The sequence below is a fragment of the Bombina bombina genome, chromosome 4 (assembly GCF_027579735.1).
Source record: "Bombina bombina isolate aBomBom1 chromosome 4, aBomBom1.pri, whole genome shotgun sequence".
NCBI classification, from domain to species: domain Eukaryota; kingdom Metazoa; phylum Chordata; class Amphibia; order Anura; family Bombinatoridae; genus Bombina; species Bombina bombina.
In genome coordinates this window covers 769,169,309-769,189,583 of record NC_069502.1, presented here as the reverse complement: position 1 = coordinate 769,189,583, position 20,275 = coordinate 769,169,309, and the positions used below count along the sequence as shown (strand labels likewise).

The 20,275-nt window shown below is 37.6% G+C and overlaps 1 protein-coding gene across 1 annotated transcript in view; it reads right to left on the bottom strand.

Moving 5' to 3' along the window:
• NID1 (nidogen 1) overlaps window positions 1-1,056 on the bottom strand; it is a 274,670-nt gene extending 273,614 nt beyond the window's left edge. The window contains exon 1 of the mRNA XM_053711101.1: window positions 704-1,056. Within this exon, the coding sequence (XP_053567076.1) occupies window positions 704-925 (222 nt within the window). The 5' untranslated portion in view covers window positions 926-1,056. The remainder of the gene's footprint in view (window positions 1-703) is intronic.
• Window positions 1,057-20,275: the final 19,219 nt, after the last annotated feature.

Sequence of the window (20,275 nt, the reverse complement as noted above, 5' to 3'; positions counted from 1 at the left end):
CACACACACAAACTCACACACACACACTGAGATGGAGGAAACTAAAATATACCCCACACACACACACACACACACACAAACTCACACACACACACTAAGATGGAAGGAACTAAAATACAACCCCACACACACACACAAACTCACACACACACTGAGATGGAGGGAACTAAAATGCACCCCACACACACACAAACTCACACACACACACACTGAGATGGAGGGAACTAAAATGGCACCACACACACACACACACACACACACACACACACACCGAGATTGAGAGAATTGACACACATACACACAAGAGGGCAGTATTAATACACTGACATGGAATTTACACACATACACTGAAATGAAGAGGGTTTACACACATGCACTGAGATTAAAATAATTTAACTGGGATGGAGACTTTAAACAGACACACTAAAATACTTTCACACACAGATACTTAGATGGAGAGATTATTAACATACACACACACACTGAGGTGGAGAGAGTACTATCCATACACAGAGATAGTGATAATTTACACACACTGAGATGAAAATAATGTATAGATAGATGACAACAGGCACACACAGGATGAGTATTTACAATATGCTTTTTTATAACAAAAATAACACCATCTATCATGCATTCTAAGTTTACACAAAGGAAATCTTATCATTCTTTTATACCTCAAGCCCATAGCTGCATTACTTACATAGAGGAAAGTCACGATGCTATCATACAAGTTCAGGGTTTGTCTGAGCGTGATGGTATCTGATACTTCCTCATCTCCATGATCCAGCGACAAGTCACCATAGCTGGGTCCATAGGGAAGAAGGTTCCTCACACTTATGAGGCTCCCAGGCTGAGGCAGCACGAGTAGCAATACTGGCAATAACTCCAAAATCAGCCTTCTGCTCTTAAAATGTAACATCATTAATCTGCACCAGTACACATATGAAGGGAGAAAAAAAAGGGGCAAAGTATCTGAAAAGCAGAGAGTGGTCTATGAGGGCTAAAAGTCAAGAATGCCTGGACTCCCTTTGGTTTCAATAATTAACTTTGCTGTAGAAAGAGTACAGGGGCTGGGTGTATTTTGAGCTATGCAATCCTATTGCAGACTGTGGGTGGAGCACTGCAAGCAATCACAACTGCTCATTCAGTTTTTTTGTGGCTTTTACACTACTGCATATGAAATGCATACAGTGAACTGACATAGCACACAAAATTGTAAACAGATGTGTGACAGAACTAAAAAAAAATCACATCTTTAAATATAATCCCCTCTTGTGAAGTTCTCACGAGTATTTTTTTTCTTATTTCATCTGTTCCAGTCTATTATATAGCGTAGCTTTTGAAATTAATTAGGAAAATGTATGTTCAGCTCGTCTTCAAAGCCTTACAAATGTTAGCAAACATAACTTTTATCATCATAGCACAATGTGATAGATGAAGTAATGTTTTAAAGCTATACAACTTTAAACATAGAATGTTAAAGAATAATGTCATGAAGAAAATAAAAAAATTGCTATTGGGTTACAATTTTTATTTTTTAATTGCACTTAATGCTTTGATGTTGGAAATAAATAATGATTGGAATCCTAATTATATGAAATTGTTAATTGCAGTGAAAATAAAATTAGAGGGTGAATAGATCTGAGAGAAAAAAGGGACAAATTGAAAACACACAACCCAAGCAAAACCAAGAGATGCACACACAACACACAACACAAAAGATTTATTAAAATAATCTGTATGTCTATCAGTCTATCCATGTATATATCTATCTATCCAATCTATCTATCTGTTTATCTATCTATGGTGAATCAAATTTCAATTACTTTCTGTATCTCCACTGACAGTTCTTGGTGCTTGTGAAGTTTCTGTTCAGTTTCCCTCCTCTTGTTAGGACAGGAACAGCTATTTCTCTACTTAATGCTCAGCTGTCTCTCGACTTCTTCTGCTGCTCACCTCTGTCTCTCCACTTCTACTGCTCACCTCTGTCTCTCAGCTCTCTCTACTTCTACTGCTCACCTGTGTCTCTCAGCTCTCTCTACTTCTACTGCTCACCTGTGTCTCTCCACTTCTCCTACTGCTCACCTCTGTCTCTACAATTCTTCTACTGCTCACCTGTGTCTCTCAGCTCTCTCTACTTCTACTGCTCACCTGTGTCTCTCCACTTCTCCTACTGCTCACCTCTGTCTCTCAGCTCTCTCTACTTCTACTGCTCACCTGTGTCTCTCCACTTCTCCTACTGCTCACCTCTGTCTCTCAGCTCTCTCTACTTCTACTGCTCACCTGTGTCTCTCCACTTCTCCTACTGCTCACCTCTGTCTCTCAGCTCTCTCTACTTCTACTGCTCACCTGTGTCTCTCCACTTCTCCTACTGCTCACCTCTGTCTCTCAGCTCTCTCTACTTCTACTGCTCACCTGTGTCTCTCCACTTCTCCTACTGCTCACCTCTGTCTCTCAGCTCTCTCTACTTCTACTGCTCACCTGTGTCTCTCCACTTCTCCTACTGCTCACCTCTGTCTCTCAGCTCTCTCTACTTCTACTGCTCACCTGTGTCTCTCCACTTCTCCTACTGCTCACCTCTGTCTCTCAGCTCTCTCTACTTCTACTGCTCACCTGTGTCTCTCCACTTCTCCTACTGCTCACCTCTGTCTCTCAGCTCTCTCTACTTCTACTGCTCACCTGTGTCTCTCCACTTCTCCTACTGCTCACCTCTGTCTCTCAGCTCTCTCTACTTCTACTGCTCACCTGTGTCTCTCAGCTCTCTCTACTTCTACTGCTCACCTGTGTCTCTCCACTTCTCCTACTGCTCACCTGTGTCTCTCAGCTCTCTCTACTTCTACTGCTCACCTGTGTCTCTCCACTTCTCCTACTGCTCACCTCTGTCTCTCAGCTCTCTCTACTTCTACTGCTCACCTCTGTCTCTCCACTTCTCCTACTGCTCACCTCTGTCTCTACAATTCTTCTACTGCTCACCTGTGTCTCTCCACTTCTCCTACTGCTCACCTCTGTCTCTACAATTCTTCTACTTCTCCTCTCTGTCTCTCTACTTCTTCTACTGCTCACATCTGTCTCTCCACTTTTTTCTACAGCTCACCTCTGTCTCTCTACTTCTTCTACTGCTCACCTCTGTCTCTCTACTTCTTCTACTGCTCACATCTGTCTCTCCACTTTTTTCTACAGCTCACCTCTGTCTCTCTACTTCTTCTACTGCTCACCTCTGTCTCTCTACTTCTTCTACTGCTCACATCTGTCTCTCCACTTTTTTCTACAGCTCACCTCTGTCTCTCTACTTCTTCTACTGCTCACCTCTGTCTCTCTACTTCTTCTACTGCTCACCTCTGTCTCTACAATTCTTCTACTTCTCTCTGTCTCTCTACTTCTTCTACTGCTCACATCTGTCTCTCCACTTGTACTGTTCATCACTGTCTCTCTACTTCTTCTACTGCTCACCTCTGTCTCTCCACTTTTTTCTACAGCTCACCTCTGTCTCTCCACTTCTACTGCTCACCTCTGTCTCTACAATTCTTCTACTTCTCCTCTCTGTCTCTCTACTTCTTCTACTGCTCACCTCTGTCTCTCTACTTCTTCTACTGCTCACCTCTGTCTCTCTACTTCTTCTACTGCTCACCTCTGTCTCTATAATTCTTCTACTTCTCTCTGTCTCTCTACTTCTTCTACTGCTCACATCTGTCTCTCCACTTGTACTGTTCATCACTGTCTCTCTACTTCTTCTACAGCTCACCTCTGTCTCTCAGCTCTCTCTACTTCTACTGCTCACCTGTGTCTCTCAGCTCTCTCTACTTCTACTGCTCACCTCTGTCTCTCAGCTCTCTCTACTTCTACTGCTCACCTCTGTCTCTCAGCTCTCTCTACTTCTACTGCTCACCTCTGTCTCTCTACTTCTTCTACTGCTCACCTCTGTCTCTCAGCTCTCTCTACTTCTACTGCTCACTTCTGTCTCTCTACTTCTTCTACTGCTCACCTCTGTCTCTCAGCTCTCTCTACTTCTACTGCTCACCTCTGTCTCTCTACTTCTTCTACTGCTCACCTCTGTCTCTCAGCTCTCTCTACTTCTACTGCTCACTTCTGTCTCTCTACTTCTTCTACTGCTCACCTCTGTCTCTCAGCTCTCTCTACTTCTACTGCTCACCTCTGTCTCTCTACTTCTTCTACTGCTCACCTCTGTCTCTCAGCTCTCTCTACTTCTACTGCTCACCTCTGTCTCTCTACTTCTTCTACTGCTCACCTCTGTCTCTCCACTTCTACTGCTCACCTCTGTCTCTCCACTTCTACTGCTCACCTCTGTCTCTCCACTTTTTCAACTGCTCGATACTGTCACTCCACTTGCTTGATGCTGCTCAGCTCTGTCTCTCACTCGCTCAATATTGCTCTGTCTCTCCAGTCACTCCACACAAGCTGCCTGCCTTTTTCGATTATTCCTCTTATTTCTATCAACATTTTAAATGCAAAATAACTTTATTGTGTTTTTTCATCCTTTATTAAAACTAATAAAGATAATAAACTTTTAAAAAGCAAACAAAAACATGCAACGGTTTTTGCGCAAATAGCGCGTGCGATGGCCATAATAAAAAAATAAAATAAGTTACCACTAAAACTACTACTAATTTTAAAAAAATGGGACACACTTCTAATGATGTTAAAAAAACAGGACATTGTGGGGTCCCTTCAAACATTTCTAGGGACAATGGGACAGAGTATGAAAAAAAACAGGACATTCGTCACTTTATGAGTTAAAAAAAATGCTTCTGAACACACTAAACAGTCACTATAAAATGTTACATCAATAATTTGCCCGCTTTTATTTTCTTCCATGAAGATCTGTGCAACCCCTCAGTGAGTAGTTTTTTTGTTTTTTCTTGCATGTTTACCTGGGTTTTTTTATGGTTATACTCAGATAAAGGATGATACCACTAAAATATCATGCATATGGATGAGCAGAATGTACATTGCTCTGGGCTTTAAAAGGGACCACTATATAAGCACTAAAATGGGGCAAATGAGTGGTCACAGGTGGCTTGGGAAAAGGGATAACCTGACAGAACTATAGGCATATGAGACAACATCAGTGTTCCTTGATCATCACATTCTCCAGGTGCCCCATGATGCTAATATTTATCCCTCTGATCAACTGCTGAAATGCTGTTTTTAGGTTTCCCACAACTACTGCAGTGATGCTTTCTGAGGTGCTCCTCTGCAGAGTAAGTGATTTCAGTAAACCTCAGGATTGAGATTATACCTCCTCTGTAGTGCAGCCTTAAAGGGACATTAAACCCAAATTTTTTCTTTCATGATTTAGATAGAGAATACCATTTTAAACAACTTTCTAGTTTACTTCAATTATCTAATTTGCTTCATTCCTTTGATATTCTTTCCTGAAAAGCATATCTAGATAGGCTCAGTAGCTTCTGATTGGTAGCTGCACATAGATGCCTCATGTGGTTGGCTCACCAATGTGCATTGCTATTTCTTTAACAAAAGGATATCTAAAGATTGCAGCAAATTAGATAATTGAAGTAAATTGGAATGTTGTTTAAAATAGTATTCTCTATCTGAATCGTGAAAGAAAATCTTTGGGTTTAATGTCCCTTTAATTGCATCATAGGCCTCCAGTGCAGGACCTTTCAGACCAGGGATGAGATGCTTTGCCCACTGGTCCCTTGGCAGCTGGTACTGCCTGGAATTCTTTTCAAAGCTGCGCAGGAATATATTCAGATCCCCATCTTTATCTAGAGTAGGGAAATTCTCTGAACGTGGTCTGAGTACAGAGGAGTCTCTAGATTCCCTAATAAAAGGTGAGACAGCTTCTCTCTCCAATCTTGCAAGCCCTAGCTGATACTCTCCGCAGCTTGTCATTCAGCTGCAGCAGCTTGTCTCTCTGCTGCCACAGCTTCCCTCTCTGACTGGTATTCAGCTGCTTGCTGTTCCTGGTATTTTAGGATCAGCCATATGTGCAAACTTGGATCCGCTGAGTCCACATGTTTTACAACAGTCTGCAAATAATATTCCAAGGGATCTCCAGAGATTGATGAATCTCAGCTCACAGCTGTATGTACCTCTCCTGAAGCCAAGCCTATATCATCTGTAATTGAGGCTTCATTGCGTTGCGCTGCATGGCATGTGTCATAATCCATCAAGAATTGTATAAGTCCCTCTTTTCCATGGAAGGGAATACCTCTCTCCTGGCATAATAGTTTCATCACTTCCTTGGTCTGCTGCTGGTATGCCTCCATATTAAAAAAATAAAATAGGAAAGAAAAACAGAGAATAGGGATGGGAACTGTTTGCAATGTGTGATTATATATTGCACTGAGTTTTAGCCTTGGATTTCCACACTAGCAAATTCACAAAGTACTAAAATCTAATAACAAAAATATCACCACCGCAAGCCACCAGTTTGTGCTGTACAGGGTTAACCAACCCTGCCACAATCACCAGTTTGACACAGAAAGGGTTAACTGACCCTTTCCACCTTAACCAGTTTGTCACAGTCTAGCCACTCAAGGCAAACTTGTGACCTAATGCAGTGGGTGGGAAAAATGCCCTAACTCCCCTTTAATGCCATCCACACTAAACTATCTCAGTTGCCACCACCTTTAGATTATCATATGGAAATCCTAAGGAAAAACCCAGAATAAGTGATTAAAAATCCCAAAACACAATTTAGCAAAAATCGATCAAAATACACAATAATGTTATTACCAGTCTCTTCAGTAACGTGTTTCAAATATTGGGGCCATAAACTGACTTCAGGCACCAGACCTCTAGTTGTGCGTAATAAAGTTTGCCCAAGAGAAACTTAGAAACTATTTTTTAAGGATAAATAGGAAAATATTCATCTAAAAAAACAAAATAGTCAACACACAGAGAAAAAATTAACTTCTTACAACCTAAAAACATAAGATCTTCATGACACTAATAAACACAACACTTTGTGCTATATGATAATGCAGCATATCTGTACACTAATAAAGATGCTACACTGTAATGTAGCAGAGGGCCTGTGCACTGATTACAAATATGCTGCCCTGAATAATGATGATGTGTGCCTATACACTGATGGTGAGCACAATTATGCCGAGTATTTATACATGGAAAACAAACATTTATAGGTATGCATGTAGAGTAGACAACTAATAGACTAATAGACATGTGGTACTGGGCATTTATATATATATATATATATATATATATATATATATATATATATATATATATATATATATATATATATATATATATATATATATATATATCACAAAAAGAAAGATGTAAAGCGCTAAAGGAATGTGAGTATTCTGTTTAGTCTAAATATATACTCCCATCCGTTACCCAGAATATATATATGTGTATGTACACACGACCAGTACAGTTTATGTAGTAAACAGTCTCATTTATCAGAAATTGGCCAGTCTGTGATTATAAAAAGTTCCTTATAATCCCCAGTTCTAGTTCCTGTGTGCTGTAATTGTTTGGCAGCCCGTCTGGAAAGAAAGGTGATCCCCCGCTGGGCGAGGTTCCTCTAAAGAATCTGAAAAGTATAGGACAAGAGAGGCGCACAGGGGCACACTTCGTGTAATACGTTCAAAAAATAGAAATAAATAAAAAGGAACAGAGGATTGTAAGGAGAAAGACTACACTAACATTAAGACATCATATATACCTCATACTGTGAGGTCACACCAGGTGAGCGTGGATATTTCACCTTTTTATTTATTTCTATTTTTTGAACGTATTACACGAAGTGTGCCCCTGTGCGCCTGTCTTGTCCTATACTTTTCATATATATATATACTGTATATGTGTGTGTGTGTAAGTTCTTCAGGACCTCTGCAGTGAGATATTTCCGGCTGATGCTTCCACATTAAAAGAAAAGTTATTTCATGTATGAATTTTTTAGTTATTTTTTTATTGACTAAATGTTAAAGGACCAGTCAACACAGCAGATTTGCGTAATCAAGAAATGCAAGATAACAAGACAATGCAATAGCACTTAGGGGCATATTTATCAAGCTCCGTATGGCGTATCTAAAGACCACTGCTCCATAACTTGTCCGCCTACTCTGAGGCAGCGGACAGAAATCAATCCAATCGAATCCAATCGGGTTGATTGATACCCCCTGCTAGCGGCCGCGAATCTGCAGGGGGCGGCATTGCACAAGCAGTTCACAAGAACTGCTGGTGCAATGATAAATGCCGACAGCATATGCTGTCGGCATTTATCGATGTGCAGCGAACATGATAAGAAACTTCGTATCATGTCTGCTCACACATTGTTAAATATGCCCCTTAGTCTGAACTTCAAATGAGTAGTAGATTTTGTTTCTGACAATTTTAAAAGTTATGGCTATTTCCACTCCCCCTGTACCATGTGACAGCCATCAGACAATCACAAATGCATACACGTACCATGTGACAGCCATCAGCCAATACACGCTTATTCTGTGAATTCTTGCACATGCTCAGAAGGATCTGATGACTCTAAAAAGTTTAAATATAAAAAGACTGTGCATATTTTGTTAATGGAAGTAAATTAGAAAGTTGTTGAAAATTGCATGCTCTATCTGAATAATGAAAGTTTAATTTTGACTTGAGTGTCCCTTTAAACAATGGCATTATTTTCAAACCATTGCATTTTCTAAGGGCTATAGCCCCATATTTTTTTATTTTTTGGAACATTGCCCCTAAACATCTTTATCACATTAGTTTATTAATATCCTCTAAACATTGAATCACTTGAAACTAAGCCACATTTTAATGAGGTCACAGTTGAGCGTTATGAGTCTGTTCTTGGCTCAGTTACCCATTCTGTTTGCTCTTTGTTTTAGTATAAAAATAAATAAATAGAATGACTAAGCATATATACATGTGTGATGTAGGCACAAAACCCTGCATTACAACAACAAAAATCACATAACACCTAAAATAATAGCACATCAAAATATTTTGGGTAATAAACATAAAGTTCCATTGTGATGTTGGCTTCTGTGGTATAATCACTTTGTGCTTGTGATTATGAGTGGCATGTTAACAGTTACACATGAGCGATAAAAGGGGTTTATCGTGGGTGTTTGCGAACGTTGGCTTTTCCGCTCGTATTACAAGTTGAAAGTTAATGCGACCGTGTCATCAGAGCTCTGGTTAATTGTTTTGCAAAACGAAAAAGTATCACAAAACACATCAAAAATACATAAGACAATATAGTTGCACTCATAATAACTAATCTAATAAAAACATTTAAAAAAAATATTGCAGAAAAAAGTTGTAAAGGCTTCAAAAAGTTGTAAAGGCTTCAAAGGGATTTAACATAGAGATACATACAGGGTACATATACATGTGTAAAGATGAATATGTATGTGTATATATATATGCGTGTGTGTTTATAAGTGTGTATATATGTATTTACTTTTTATACTAACATTGAAATTACCCTTCGGGTTGCACCTGAAGCGAGGAAGGGAACATTGGAGATAATATTTCCTTTTACTGTCAAGTGCAAAGGAACATTAATACCTAATACAGTATTTGTCTAAGAATGATCGCAAATAATCAGCCAGATTACGAGTTTTGCGTTATGGCTGGCTCGCTAATAACTTATAGGTTATTTTCTCTGCTCACCTTTCATAGTGCTGCTATTACAGGTTTGCAAAAAACGGCTTGTGCGGACGATATGGTTGCGTTGAGCTCCATACCTCACCCAAATACAAGCGGTGTTTTGACGTGCTCATGCACGATTTCCCCATAGACATCAATGGGGAGAGCAGGCTAAAAAAAAGCCTAACACCTGCAATCGCGGAGCGTAAAGCTCCGTAATGCAGTCCCATTGATGTCTATGTGGAAAAAAAATGTATGTTTAAACCTAACACCCTAACATAAACCCTGAGTCTAAACACCAGTAATCTGCTGCCCCCAACATCGCTGACACCTACATTGCACTTATTAACCCCTAATCTGCCGCCCCCAACGTCACCGACACCTACCTACACTTATTAACCCCTAATCTGCCTTAGTAACCCTAAATCTAACCCTAACCCTAACACCCCCTAACTTTACAAAAATTAAAATAATTCTAAATAAAACTTACTATTAATAACTAAATAATTCCTATTTAAAAATAAATACTTACCTGTAAAATAAACCCTAAGCTAGCTACAATATAACTAATAGTTACATTGTATCTATCTTATGTTTTATTTTTATTTCACAGCTAAGTTTGTATTTATTTTAACTAGGTAGACTAGTTAGTAAATAGTTATTACATATTTTCTAAATACCAAGTTAAAATAAATACATTTACCTGTAAAATAAAACCTAACCTGCCTTACACTAAAAACTAACATTACAATAAAATTAAATAAATTAAATTAACAAAATACAATTATCTAAAGTACAAAAAATAATAAACACTAAATTACACAAAAATAAAAACGAATTACTCCTAATGTAATAGCCCTATCAAAATAAAAAAGCTCCCCCAAAATAAAAAAAAAGCCTACACTAAACTGCCAATGGCCCTTAAAAAGGGCCTTTTGCGGGGCAATTGCCCGAAAGAAATCAGCTCTTTTACCTGTAAAAAAAATACAAACAACCCCCCAACAGTAAAACCCTCAACCCACACAACCAAACCCCCCAAATAAAATCCTATCTAAATAAACCTAAGCTCCCCATTGCCCTTAAAAGGGCATTTAGCTCTTTTACATGCCCAAAACCCTAAGCTAAAAATAAAACCCACCCAATAAACCCTTAAAAAAATCTAACACTAAGCCCTGACGATCCACTTACAGTTTTTGAAGACCAGACATCCATCCTCATCCAGCCGGCGAAGTCTTCATCCAAGCCGGAAGAAGTCCTCATCCAAGCCGACAGAAGTCTTCATCCAAGCAGGCATAAGTCTTCATCCAAGCGGGCAGAAGTCTTCATCCAGACGGCATCTTTTATCTTCATCCATCCGGCGAGAAGCGGGTCCATCTTCAAGACATCCGGCACGGAGCATCCTCTTCTTCTGATGGCTGTTGAAGAATGAAGTTTCCCTTTAAATTATGTCATCCAAGATGGCGTCCCTTACATTCCGATTGGCTGATAGAATTCTATCAGCCAATAGGAATTAAGGGGGAAAAATCCTATTGGCTGTTGCAATCAGCCAATAAGATTGAGCTTTCATCCTATTGGCTGATCCAATCGGCCAATAGGATTGAGCTTGCATTCTATTGGCTATTCCAATCAACCAATAGAATGCAAGCTCAATCCTATTGGCTGATTGCAACAGCCAATAGGATTTTCCCCCCTTAATTCCTATTGGCTGATAGAATTCTATCAGCCAATAGGAATTATCAGCCAATCGGAATGTAAGGGACGCCATCATGGATGACGTCATTTAAAGAGAAACTTCATTCTTCAACAGCCATCGGAAGAAGAGGACGCTCTGTGCCGGATGGATGAAGATAGAAGATGCCGTCTGGATGAAGACTTCTGCCGGCTTGGATGAGGACTTCTGCCGGCTTGGATGAGGACTTCACCGCCTGGATGAGGATGGATGTCCGGTTTTCAAAAACTGTTAGTGGATCGTCGGGGGTTAGTGTTAGGTTTTTTAAAGGGTTTATTGGGTGGGTTTTATTTTTAGCTTAGGGTTTTGGGCAATGTAAAAGAGCTAAATGCCCTTTTAAGGGCAATGCCCATCCAAATGCCCTTTTCAGGGCAATGGGGATCTTAGGTTTATTTAGATAGGTTTTTATTTGGGGGGGTTGGTTATGTGGGTGGTGGGTTTTACTGTTGGGGGGGTTGTTTGTGGGGGAGTTTCACAGGTAAAGGAGCTGATTTTTTGGGGGGCAATGCCCTGCAAAAAGCCCTTTTAAGGGCCATTGGCAGTTTAGTGTAGGCTAGGTTTTTTTTTATTTTGGGGGGCTTTTTTATTTTGATAGGGCTATTAGATTATGAGTAATTTGTTTTTATTTTTGATCATTTCTTTTTAATTTTGTGTAATTTAGTGTTTATTATTCTTTGTACTTTAGATAATTGTATTTTGTTAATTTAATTTATTTAATTTTATTGTAATGTTAGGTTTTAGTGTAAGGCAGGTTAGGTTTTATTTTACAGGTAAATTTGTATTTATTTTAACTAGGTAGCTAGTAAATAGTTAATAACTATTTACTAACTAGTCTACCTAGTTAAAATAAATACAAACTTAGCTGTGAAATAAAAATAAAACCTAAGATAGATACAATGTAACTATTAGTTATATTGTAGCTAGCTTAGGGTTTATTTTACAGGTAAGTATTTAAATTTAAATAGGAATTAGTTAGTTAATAGTAGTAGATTTTATTTAGATTTATTTTAATTATATTTAAGTTAGGGGGTGTTAGGGTTAGGGTTACGTTAGGGGTTAATAGGTTTATTATAGCGGCTGTGTGGGCGGACGGTAGATTAGGGGTTAATAATATTTAAATAGTATTTTTGATGCGGGAGGGCGGCGATTTAGGGGTTAATAATTTTATTATAGTGGCGACGATGTCGGGGAGTGGCGGAATAGGGGTTAATAATTTTATTTTAGTATTTGCGATGCGGGAGGGCCTCGGTTTAGGGGTTAATAGGTAGTTTATAGGTGTTAGTGTACTTTGTCACAGTTTAGTTATGAGTTTTATGTTACAGCTTTGTAGCATAAAACTCATAACTACTGACTTTAGATGGCGGTACGGATCTTGTTGGTATAGGGTGTACCTCTCACTTTTTGGCCTCCCAGGCAAACTTGTAATACCGGCGCTATGGAAGTCCCATTAAAAAAGGACTTTTTAAAAGTGCGGTACTGACGTTGCGTGACGGCCAAAAAAGTGTGCGGTACAGCTATACCTACAAGACTTGTAATAGCAGCGGTAGGGAAAAAGCATTGTTATGTGCCATAACAATGCTTTTTCACTCATAACGCCAAACTCGTAATTTGGCTGACTCTGTGTTTGAAGGAGCATATGGGATTTGAGTGTTTTTCTAGCGGAACTGTAGAACCCCAATTGATACAAACTTAAAATCAAGTATTACAACAATAAAGTTGCAAGTATGGAACTGTTGTAGCATGCTTGTGTCTAGGTTATTATAAACCATATAACATAGTAACATAGTAACATAGTGAATGAGGTTGAAAAAGACCGAAGTCCATCGAGTTCAACCTATACAAATCTAAAATACTTACAAAAAGCTCCAGTTAAACTTAAATAATCCCACTAAAAGGTGATCCATTTAATACTAGCAATCATATCCATGCATTTTGTTTCTAGACAGAAATGTATCCAAACAATTTTTAAATGTATGTAGGGTATTGACATTCACTACCTCCTTTGGTAATGAGTTCCACAATTTTATTGCTCTTACAGTGAAAATAGGTTTCTGTTGCAGGAGATTAAATCTTCTTTCCTCCAACCTTAAATTGTTACCTCTTGTCACAAACGATTTTCTTGGAATAAACAGAGCTTCTGCCATCTCTGTATATGGGCGTTGAATATATTTATATAAAGCAATCATGTCACCTCTCAAGTGCTTTTTTTCTAAAGAAAATAGACCCAGCTTGGCTAGCCTCTCCTCACTGCTTAAATTCTCCATTCCCTTATTAGCTTTGTGGCCCTTCTCTGAACTTTTTCTAGTTCTGCAATATATTTTTTTCAATCGGTCTCCAGAACTGCACTCCATACTCAAGGTAAGGTCTCACCAGGGATTTATATAGTGAGAGAAATATGCTTTCCTCCCTTGACTCAATGCCTCTTTTAATACACTAGTATCTTATTAGCCTTTGTAGCCGCTGCCCTGCATTGTGCACCCATCTTTAGCTTGTTATCTATTACTACCCCCAAATCCCTTTCCTCCACTGTTTGGCTAAGTCTTGTCCCATTTAAATAATACGTTGCCTTCTTATTTTTACTTCCAAAATGTAGAACCTTGCATTTTCCCATATTAAATCTCATTCTCCATTTACCTGCCCATACTTCTAATTTTTGCAGAACCCTTTGTAACGAAAGTTCATCCTGCTCTGACCTAATGACCTTACTTAACTTAGTATCATCTGCAAAAATAGAGATGTCTCTATTTAATCTTTGCTAGAAGTCATTTATAAAAATATTAAAAAGAACAGGGCCCAGTAGTGATCCCTGGGGAACTTCACTGATTACCTTTGTCCAATCTGAGTATGATCCATTGACTACTACTTGTTTCTCCCTATCATTTATCCAGTTATTTATCCATGAGCTAACATTTTCAGCTATTCCCAGTCCCTTAATTTTGTGCATTAATCTCTCATGTGGCACTGTATCAAACACGCATTTGCAAAATCTAAGTATATCACATCAACTGATTCCCCTTTATCTATATTTTTAATTGCTTCCTCATAGAATCTAATTAGATTAGTTTGACATGATCTATTTCTCATAAAACCACACTGATTTGAACTCAATATCTTGTTTACACGAATGTGCTCATCAATATAATCCCTTATAATCCCTTCAAATATCTTCCCCACTGCTTCCCTTTTTAAAGAGTTGCACCACATCAGCTTTACGACAATCCTGGGGTACTATGCATGAGGATAACGAGTCTTGAAAAATTAAGAGTAGAGGATTGTCTATAACAGTGCTAAGTTCCCTTTATATCCTTGGGTGTATTCCATCAGGGACTGGATAAAACTACTTACCTTAATATTATCCAGTTTTTTCCTGATATCCTCTATACATAACCCAGTTAATTGTATGGGCTGGCATGTTCTCGTTTGTTCCAAAGTATCGTTCATTGGTTCCTCTCTTGTGTATACTGAAGAAAACAACTGGTTTAGTACCTCAGCCTTTTCCCTGTCACTGTTAATCATGCTACCCTCCACGCATTTTAATGTACCTATATTGTCCTTCTTAGATTTTTTGCTATTTATGTACTTAAAGAACCTTTTAGGGTTAGACTTAGAATCCTTTGCCATTAATTTTTTATATATCAATACTGGCTAATTTGATTGCTTTTTTGTATGCTTTGTTATATTCCTTATAAATATACTGGTATACATATATATACATTATTTTGTGTTTGTCCTTTTGTACAAGGATCCCTGTAAGGCAAGCTCTGGTGGTTTTATTTGCCCTAAAAATTAAAGATTGAATATTTGGTATATTAAGATCCTGTAAGTGGTTGCTTTCTATTTCTTTAGGGAAGATATTCTTATTTTATTATTATTCTATTTGCTTAATATGGGGTTGCTGGGTAAGGTTTACTTATTTTTTCTCTTCTGTAAAACATACATACATATGGACACATATAAATACATATGTATAGATATATAGACATATACACTCACTGGCCACTTTATTAGGTACACCTTGCTAGTACCAGGTTGGACCCCCTTTTGCTTTCAGAACGGCCTTAATTCTTTGTGGCATAGATTCAACAAGGTGTTGGAAACACAATTTGGTCCATATTGTCATGATAGCATCAAGCAGTTGCTGCAGATTTTTCGGCTGCACATCCATGATGCAAATCTCTGTTCCACCACATCCCAAAGGTGCTCTATTGGATTGAGATCTGGTGACTGTGGAGGCCATTGAAATACAGTCAACTCATTGTCATGTTAAAGAAACCAGTTTAAGATGATTAGAGCCTTGTGACATGATGCATTATCCTGCTGAAAGTAGCCATCAGAAGATGGGTACACTGTAGTCATAAAGGGATGGCCAAGGTAAGCAACAATACTCATGTAGGCTGTGGTGTTAAAACAATGCTAAACTGACACTAAGGGGCCCAAAGTGTGCCAAGAAAATATCCCCCACACCATTACAGCACCACCACCAGTCTGAACCGTTGATACAAGGCAGGATGGATCCGATGGACCCAAGCTTTCATGTTGTTTACGCCAAATTCTGACCCTACCATATGAATGTTGCAGCTGAAATCAAGACTCATCAGACTAGGCATTGTTTTTCCAATATTTAACTGTCCAATTTTGGTGAGCCTGTGTGAATTGTAGCCTCAGTTTCCTGTTCTTAGCTGACAGTGGCACCCGGTGTGGTCTTCTGCTGCTGTGGCCCATCTGCTTCAAGGTTTGACGTGTTGTGTGTTCAGAGAAGGTATTCTGCATACCTTGGTTGTAAAGAGTGGTTATTTGAGTTACTGTTGCCTTTTTATAATCTCGAACCAGTCTACCCATTCTCCTCTGACTTAAACAAGGCATTTTCGTCCACACAACTGCCACTCACTGGATATTTTCCCAGTAGATAAGCAGTTTTTCAAATACTCAGACCAGCCCGTCTGGCACCAACAACCATGTCACGTTTAAAGTCACTTAAACCCCCTTTCTTCCCCATTCTGATGCTCGGTTTGAACTTCAGCAAGTCGTCTTCACCACGTCTAGATGCCTAAATGCATTGAGTTACTGCCATGTGAATGGCTGATTAGCAATTTTTGTTACCAAGCAATTGAACAGGTGTACCTAATAAAGTGGCTGGTGGGTGTATATAAGTGCATTGGAGCATGTACACATGTAAAATCATATTTATGTAATATTCATATTTAATAAAGTGTTATACTGTGTATTTACAGTAAATATTTCACATTCCAATGTTCTGCACATACCAGAATATGTAAGAATATGTATGAATGTTTAAATAGATATTGCTAAATATAACTGTATATATATATATATATATATATATATACATATATATATATACATATATATATATATATATATATATATATATATATACATATATATATATATACCTATATATAATCAGGTATATATATATATATATATATATATATATATATATATATATATATTTTTTTTTATATATATATTTTTATATATATATAAAAATATATATAAGTATAAATATGTATTTTTGCAAAAACAAAATATGGCAGCAGTTTTGAAAGAATGTTAACCATTAGCAAGAACCTACCAAGGCATCTCTATAACACAGAATATTATGGGAACAAAGTGAATTTGATAATAGAAGTAAATTGGAAACTTTTTTAAAATGGTATGCGCTGTCTGAATCACAAAATCATTTTTGGGGGTTTAATATCCTTTTAAGGTATACATTTTCTAACAAAATTGTCTATAACAATCAATTGGAAGAGCTGTATGAAGTAGTTTCTCTTATTATTATTATTTTATTTTTTTTAAATAAAAGCTTTATTAGGAAAAGTGATGTTACAGCATGGCATATTTATACAAAATGTCCCATTGTAAAAACAGATATTATCCAAATATTGTACCATGGAGGGCAATCAACAGTGTTATAACAAATAATGAGGTAAAAGAAATGCACTTGCCTGTATAGTAATTGTAGCCACAAGCTATGTGAATGTTCAAGCTCAACATTTTTTTTTTTTTTTTTAATATTTATTTTTTTGAGACAAAAGTCAATACAGAAAGGAAATGTGAGACAAACACAACTGACTTAATAACGTTGAATATGAAGGATAGCAGATATTTTCCAGCTAAGTAGTCTCTTTTTATAATGAAATTAGGGCCCATCGGTAGAGTCCAGATGGAGATGCAGAAGAGTCCATGGAATTAACTTTATGAAGGGAAGCAACAAAAAAAGCTTCTTGAAACTAAAATAACAGTAAAACTCAATGTAATTATATAGCTAAAAGGTGATGAAATCCATTGGCAGTGTCAAGATTGGAACGCATGAGAATTTATGAAACCTTCAAATAAAGGGAAGCTTCAGGAGCTCCCAAAATTAGTATCAATAGAACTTAATGTAACCATATATCTTTAAAGGGAGTGGGAGGAGAGATAACAAAAAAAGTATATTATACAGATATTTACTCCCCTCTGCTTTCCAGAGCTGCTGCCTTCCCACAGTCTCTCCCAAGGGCTGTTCAATCGATTTGTATATGCAGAGGGAGGCGCAGGTTCACCAACGGTTCCAATTGATTCACTGGGATGTGTTCCACAGTTTTTTCAAAGTGGAAAGATATATAGCACTGAAATGCTCTATCCATACACCGTAATACAAAGTTTAGATACTCACAGTATAGATTGAGATAAATGGCTCCTCATGTGTTCAAAGAAAGATTTCACCAGCTTTTTCAGGGCAAAATAAAGCTGCGTTTATGAAAAAACACTGGTGAACACATCCCAGTGAATCGATTGGAACCTTTGGTGAACCTGCGCCTCCCTCTGCATATACATTGTGAGTGGAGATAGTCTTTGAGGGGGTTGGTGGGTATTTGATAATGAGATGAGCTAGTTGGAGAAAGGGTATAGAGGGACACTGAGAGATATAATATACTGATAACAAAAAGCAATAGCAGTAGTCAACAAAATAAATACTGAGTTTGTTCTTTTCAGTACCATTATTTAAGTAGGATATATATGTGTCTTGCCTGGCAATAAGTTAGGAAAAAAGGAGAATGAAAAAAAAGGGGGAAAGAAAAGAGGTTAAAAATGGAAGGGAAGAGAACGGGGGAACTAACTGGTATATTAGCTATTCTACAGTCATTACGACAGTACAAGGGGAGACTAAGTGCCCTTAATCACCATAGGTCCAGCATTTATTTATGGATACCTGTTTGTAAATATTGATATTTTTTGTATTTGGAGCAGCAATACCACTTGATGCACCCATAGGTTCAACAATGGCACCTCTGTGAATTTCTACCTTTGTGGAAACTGTTGAGCATGATGCATAACAATGATGAGTTAACTTTATCTTTGAATTTCAGAATAGAGTGGAAGAGCAAAATACCAGGTTCCACCGGCAGTTTAATGGAAAGAGCCCTCTTGATATATGAGATAACGTTCTGCCATCGACCCAAGTCTTTCACTACTCCATCAGAAATGAAGGAGGTCCGCCTCTTTCCCACACCCTCTCCTGCATCTCCCACTCAATTGTTTGTAAATGCATCTAAGCCGTGTAGGTATCAGGAACCATCGTGATACAAATTTAAAATTTGTTTCCTGAATTCTAGCTGAGATAGAGGCTGTTTTGTGTGTTTAAACAAATCTTTTAACAATCCTTAACAGTCAATAGCAGTCCTTAAATTGCCATTTGAAAACATAAGGAGGAATAGTTTCTTTCCCACTAGCAATTAAACGTTTATAAATAAGAAAGATTGTAAGTGGCACTTTTGAGAGAGGGCAACAATCAACATGAATATTGGTATGTCTATAATATACCTAAAAGGGGTTAAAGGTGATAGTCGCCAGGATATATCGGTAATAGTATTTAATAGCCTATCCCAGTGATAAAAAAAATATTTTAAGAAAGGGTATCTTCCAACCTTTCTTGGGGCCCGATTCTAAAAAACTCTCTGGGCTGATGAGATTCTATAAGAGATTCTATAAGAATGCTCACCAGTCCTTCTATTTCCCTGGTGAAATTATATAAAGCTAAAATAGGGTGTCTCACTAAGGAGCGTATACTGCATTTTCGTATGAGAAGGAGATGCATACAATACAAAAGTGCACAAGGAAAATTAAAATTTAAAAAATCATACAAAACAAATACGTAATTGAACCATTCACACAGAAATACTTAGGATTTTTTTTTTATTATTTAGGTGTATCGAAAATAGTAACAAAATTGTTCACCAAAAAATCATATTTTATAAAAAAAAAAGTAAATTATGGAGAAATAAATAATATTTAATATACACAGTATAAATTGTAATTTAAATACACTGGATGTGCATACAAAAATAACTAACGTACAATACACTGAAAACTGTGTAATTTGATTTGTATTAGGTGTAATATTAAAGTTTAAAGGGATATGAAACCCATGTTTTTTTCTTTCATGCTTCAGATAGAGCATTTGATTTTAATCAACTTTCTAATTTACTCCTATTATCATTTTTTTTTCTTTCCCTTTGTATCTTTATTTGAAAAAGCAGGAATGTAAGCTTAGGAGCCGGCCCATTTTTTGGGGGGGTTCAGCACCCAGGGTAGCACTTGCTGATTGGTGGCTAAAAAATTTTAAAAGTGTCTCCTGTAGCAGCATTTTTTTCCCTTTCAATCAGTTTAGATCCCTGAGTGCCAGTGGTCACTTCTCTGATTTGTTTAAACCGTTTATATTAATGGTAAAAATATTTAGTGTTCATGGGGTAGAGTTTTGGGTTTAGGCCATGTCGAATAAGTCGGTATTTAAAATAAGAGGCAGAAAAAAAATAAGAAAAAGAAGGGAAGGGAAAGGGGAAGCTAATGAAGGTGAGGGCTAAAGTGGAAAAAAAGGTAAGGAAATGAGAAGGGAGAGGCTAATTTAAGTACAGTATGCCAGGC